Source organism: Ochlerotatus camptorhynchus, unplaced genomic scaffold (genome assembly GCF_037179485.1).
Source record: "Ochlerotatus camptorhynchus isolate MF236.1 unplaced genomic scaffold, CSIRO-AGI_Acam_v1.1 ptg000639l, whole genome shotgun sequence".
In the NCBI taxonomy this organism is placed as follows: Eukaryota; Metazoa; Arthropoda; class Insecta; order Diptera; family Culicidae; genus Ochlerotatus; species Ochlerotatus camptorhynchus.
The window spans coordinates 2,092,169-2,097,486 of record NW_027041118.1 but is presented as its reverse complement, the minus strand read 5'-3'; the positions used below and the strand labels follow the sequence as shown (position 1 = coordinate 2,097,486).

General features: G+C 37.3%; 1 protein-coding gene across 1 annotated transcript; it reads left to right on the top strand.

The window, feature by feature from the left end:
* Positions 1 to 754, top strand: LOC135714363 (cuticle protein 16.5-like). The gene is made up of 2 exons (XM_065237714.1): positions 1 to 95; positions 173 to 754. Exons 1-2 carry the CDS (start codon positions 81 to 83, stop codon positions 587 to 589), a joined length of 432 nt encoding a protein of 143 aa, XP_065093786.1. The 5' UTR covers positions 1 to 80; the 3' UTR covers positions 590 to 754.
* The last annotated feature ends 4,564 nt before the right edge of the window (positions 755 to 5,318 follow it).

Here is a 5,318-nt window from a genome sequence, read left to right as displayed (position 1 = left end):
AACAATGCGAAACCAATCAGAAAGCATCAGTTACCAGCTTATCAGTCAAGCAAACAGCAACCAAACCAAACTCAATCAAAATGTTCGCTAAAGTGGTATGTTTTTTTTTTTCATGTGTCTTATTCTCATTATTTCCAGTTGTTCTAAAGCAAATTTCTTTCATCCGTTTCAGTTCTTCGTTGCCGCTCTGGCCATCGCTAGCGTCGCCGCCAAGCCAGGATACCTGGGAGCCCCACTGGCCTACTCCGCCCCGCTGGTGGCCGCTGGCCCAGCCGTTGCCTACACTGCCGGATACGCTAACGTAGGAGATTCCGCCGTTGTCACCTCGCACAACTCGCAGGTTATCAACCCAGCCTATGCTGCCTACACTGCTGCCGCTCCACTGGCCTACACTGCTGCTGCTACTCAAGCCTTCGCCGCTGCTCCCTATGCTGCCCAGTATGCTGCTCCCTATGCTGCCCAATATGCTGCTCCCTATGCTGCCCAGTATGCTGCTCCATATGCTGCCCAATATGCTGCCCCATATGCTGCCCAATATGCTGCTCCTCTGGCCTATGCCGCTCCACTGGCGGCCAAGTATGTGCTGTAAGCGACCGGGAATCGTGACAGGATGAGTTGATCTCAGTTTTGTGTACATACGATGTGGTTTTTAAGTATTTTATGAGTTCTTTGTTTTCTTTTTTCTTTTGGTGTAACGAAGCAAAATTACGAAGTTTGTTAAAGATTGAAGCAATACATAATTTATGAAGTACAATCATTGGTGGTTTCATTTCTACTGTGCTATTGGAATCCTTCTTTGTTATACTGCGGTGTCCTATTTTGTTGCGTTCCAATGATAAATATCTAAAGCTCTAATGGATTTTGAGGGCAAGTCAGGACATCAGAGTAAATCCAAAATTGTGTGGAATATTCTAAGCATTTTCTTTGGACAAGCACAGAGCATTTTAAGGTGATTTCCTGAAGTGTCCACAAATGGCTGACATGGCCTATTACTTAAAGTTTTCCAGAGCACAAATCTCTGACATTGTTGCAACAACGTTCATGAAATGTGGAATTCCAGTTTGTTATACAGTGTATCTAAAAATTGATCGTACACCTGTACTTAAATTTTAAAAAAAACGGCTCTAAAGCACAAGTTAAAAAAAAATATGTCGCTTAATTTTTGGCAGCTGACTTAGCATAAATTTATTAATTATTGGCTCAGTATTGGGCATATTTGGATGAGTTTGCAAAAAGGTAAAGCAATTTAAGGAAAACACCTTTTTCTTAAAAAACCTTTTTTTCATGAAATGAAATGAACAAAACTTCTTGAAATTTTGTTCATTTTAAGTCGTAATAAGGATCATTCATATGCCACTAATTTTACTAAAATCGTCCACTTGTTAAGAAGTTGAAAACCAAGCGTTTTACTAAAATTAATCTAACTTCATACAAGTTTTTTTTTCAATAAAGACCAAACCTAAATAAAATTGCAAGTTTTATAGAGGTTTTAAAGCATTCTACAAATCTAAATTACGGTCTTCAGAACCATTATACAATCAAAAAAATTTACTTGCGGAACTACAGCAATAAATTAATAAACATCTTTTCTACCATCAGTCACGATTTAAAAAAATATATCTATTCACCATGGTTCAAAAAATTTCATCTAGAGTGTACAATCAATTTTGAGAGACACTGTATGTTTTGTGAGAGTTGATATTAGTGCTCTTGACATTTCGAGGTGATAATGCGATAATGAACGAGGAATTCACCTTAATATCAAATCTATCAGATAATTCCTGTTGATGAGTGCTTTGAATGGAACTACGAAGATACTTGATCAAGAGATCTAGAGTCTGATATAACTTGAGACCGGTCTTAGGTATTTAGAGAACAGGTCTAGCGAACAATGAGGGTGAAACCTGAGGACTTTAAGGACAGGAAAAGATTACATCGTGTCAAAGTGCAGGTTATTATGATAAATAATGGGGTGGGTTCAATAATCTAAAGCAAAATTTGAATCCACAAAGTTCTGTAACTCGCCTTGAGTGAACTATTTTTCTTGAACCTACTGATGTAATGGAGGTATCGTCTTCAATAAATTATTTAAATGTTAAAAAAGCTGTGAACCTGATAATCTTCCAGCAAGCATAAGCTGAATGCATTTTCAAATATCTTTACAGAACTTTTCAATAGCATACTGAAGCAAGAGAGATACCCTGGCTGTATCAAAGTGGCAAAAGTGGTGCCTGTTTTTAAAGCTAATGATGCTTCTGAGTCTTGCAAATATCGTCCCATTTCCACGCTGTCTATTTTCATTATTTTTTTTTGAAAAATTGATAGTTAATAGAGTTGTACAATTCTTTAACAAATTTAACATTTTGTATGAATTCCAATACGAGTTTAGGAAAGGAAGTAGTACTTCTTCGGCAATAGTTGAGCTTGTCGATTTTGCAAAAATTAGATTGCTATGGCATACGTGGACGGGCAAATGTAATTATGCGTAGTTATTAAAGTTGTTTCATTATTTATTTGATAAGCCTCAATCGAATTAACTTTACAGAGCCGAGGATTCGTGATCACTATACAATACATCTTAAAACCACAGACAAACAGACATAGCTCTTAGAAGAAAATTCTTCAAAAAATATCGTCAAGCGTGCACACTAGCATCCTCTATCTTGCACATTCCGAAGCATTGATTTGTAACCGAAGCATCCCTCGTTTATGCACTTTTTCACTAGTTGCTTTTCCCTCGGTCAGTCAGTGATGCCGGTTCTACGAAATATTAAGTATTGATTAAATTTATCAGAAATACGGATCCGTATAACAGAAGCTCAGTCTATTTTTAGGGATTTGTTTTGTTTTTTTTTGCTTGATTTTTATTTTGCTGGAAACAAGCTATTATTTATGTTTCACCTTTCTAGCACCGCCATATCACTTTGATATGTAGACAGCAAAAATAATAGCATGTATCAATTAATGTTATTCATGATGATGTATTGAACTCAGTGATTGTAAAATTGGATACAATATTACACTAGTTAAAATGATTTGTTGTCAAAATCTGTGTACCTCGTATACCGTAGTATTACATTACAAGCGGAACGATCAATACGAAGCATTTAGAATGCATTCCTGACGTTGCTGAAAATTACGATAGCATCAGATTGTGGGATTGCTAGTGTATTATAATGCTTTGTTGATTATTCATTAACTCTTGATTGCTGGGAACGAGATTGGGAATGCTTGTGAATATTTGAGGTGGAAAAAAGAGTGAACAAAGAGGTGAACGCCGAAGCTTTTTCACATTTAAATCGCTGTGAAGCAACTGAAAAGTGTTGAGGGAATTTATATCTGTAAATGTAACCAGTTCGTTTTTGTTTGCTAATCTGGTTGAATGTTATACTCAATTATCTTAAAGATAAATCGTCCAGCTCAAATCTTTGTAGGAGTAAGCGGTGGGGCCATCATCATCACCATCAATAGCTTTTATTTCTGTATGCTTCAGATTAGTATGTGGGATGTTTTCCCAAGAAACAATGAAAGGTGATTTGTTGCGTTGCCTCCTTATTTCAAGAGCTGACATCTACTAAATTGACCTGAAAACGTACTGGCACCACTGATAATTTTAAAATGTGCTGACTTGCTTAACGATTCAGTGGCGCCACCATGACAAATGCGAGCACGTTCCGAACAGAAACCTTATTTGCGAAGAATGTGATTGTGAGTTTTATGTCTGTTTGTCTGTGTTAAAAATATAATCAAAAGGTACAACACAATAAACACATTATTTTCCGCTATCCAATAAGCCTCCTTCATCAGAACTAGTGCCGCTTCCATTGGTTTCATTGTATGGTAGGATAGCCAACAAGGGGCAGAGCGCTCCCATTGCAGCAATGGACGCAAAACGTGGTCAACACTCACACACTCATCACGAAACGGCTGCTTTCCAAAGTCGATGACGCATCGAACGAAAGAACTGCTGATGAATAACAATGAGAAGGACCACACAATGGTTACTGCCGAGTAAACAGACGATCGCGTGACACACATCGAGAGTGGCCTGCTTCTGTCGACAGCCAAGTGAACACTGCACACTTAGAAATAACTACTTTTACACGAGACGTTATCCATATTGGACGTAAATCATAGAACGTGAACAAACATTTCATGTAAAATTAAGTGTTCTCAAACCGAAACATCAGCTAGTCGACGAAGAGAACGTTTGATTGTATTGATTTTCACGTTTCTTTCAACTGATTCTTATGTCAAAAGGCCCGCTTACATCTGTCGGTCTTAGGGAACCGAAATTTACATGATTTTTTAGTAGTGTGTGTAGTTATTTAAGTGATAGGCAACAGCTTGTGATACTGAAAGATGCATGGAGCTCACACCTGCCAATAAACGTAGGAGTTCTTCAAGGAAGTGATATTGGGCCCCTCTTATTTCTGATCTACATCAACGATATTGGAAATTTACCTATTAAAGGAATAGCCCCATTATTTGCGGACGATACAGCACTTTTTACCCTAATCATGATTCTTTATCTTTTGTTTCATGCATAAACGATGATTGGCAAGTTCTCATGAGATACTTTGATACAAATTTACATATATTAAAGTTACATATCTAAGACTAAATATATGGTGTTCCACTCACCAAGGAAACAAATTCTTCCGCACAATAGTCCGTCAATTGGGTCTAAAGTAATAGAAAAAGTATTTAGTTTTAAATACTTTGGTTTGGTGTTAGATCCTACACACAAAGAACAAAAATTGTTGCTATAAAAATATTGCATGATCAAATTAAAAGTTTGCCAAATTTCGTAGTTTTAACTATGAAAATTTTCAAAATAAAACATATATTTTTGGTTTAAAAGTGTTGCTTTCACTTTCGGCTTGTAATTTTAAAATTGTATTTTTTAGAATAAAAGTCGAAAAACTGTCAAAAACCTCTTCATTGCAAAGTTTTTGACAGTACTGGACCACCGTTTCCCGCCAAATTAGACATGTGAAAAAGAAAATAAACCAGCAGCTAACATGCATGAGCAGCAGCAGTTTCCCACATTTTCATCCGCCGGCGCGCTTGTTTCTCTTCTGACGCTATCAAGTGGAAGGATCGGAAGGATATTCCAGTTACGGGATTTGGAGGTAGGTTGATGAAATTTTCGAAAACTTTCGATCATGCTTCCGATTTTACTAATTTATGTGTTTTGAGCAGCCTCGTCAGTCTTGCCGGAAAGAAAGGCTACTCCCACCATCACCATCACCAACGGTATCATTTTTGCGTAAATGCTTCTCATGGAAGATTCCACAATGCAGTGCCCTTTCAGT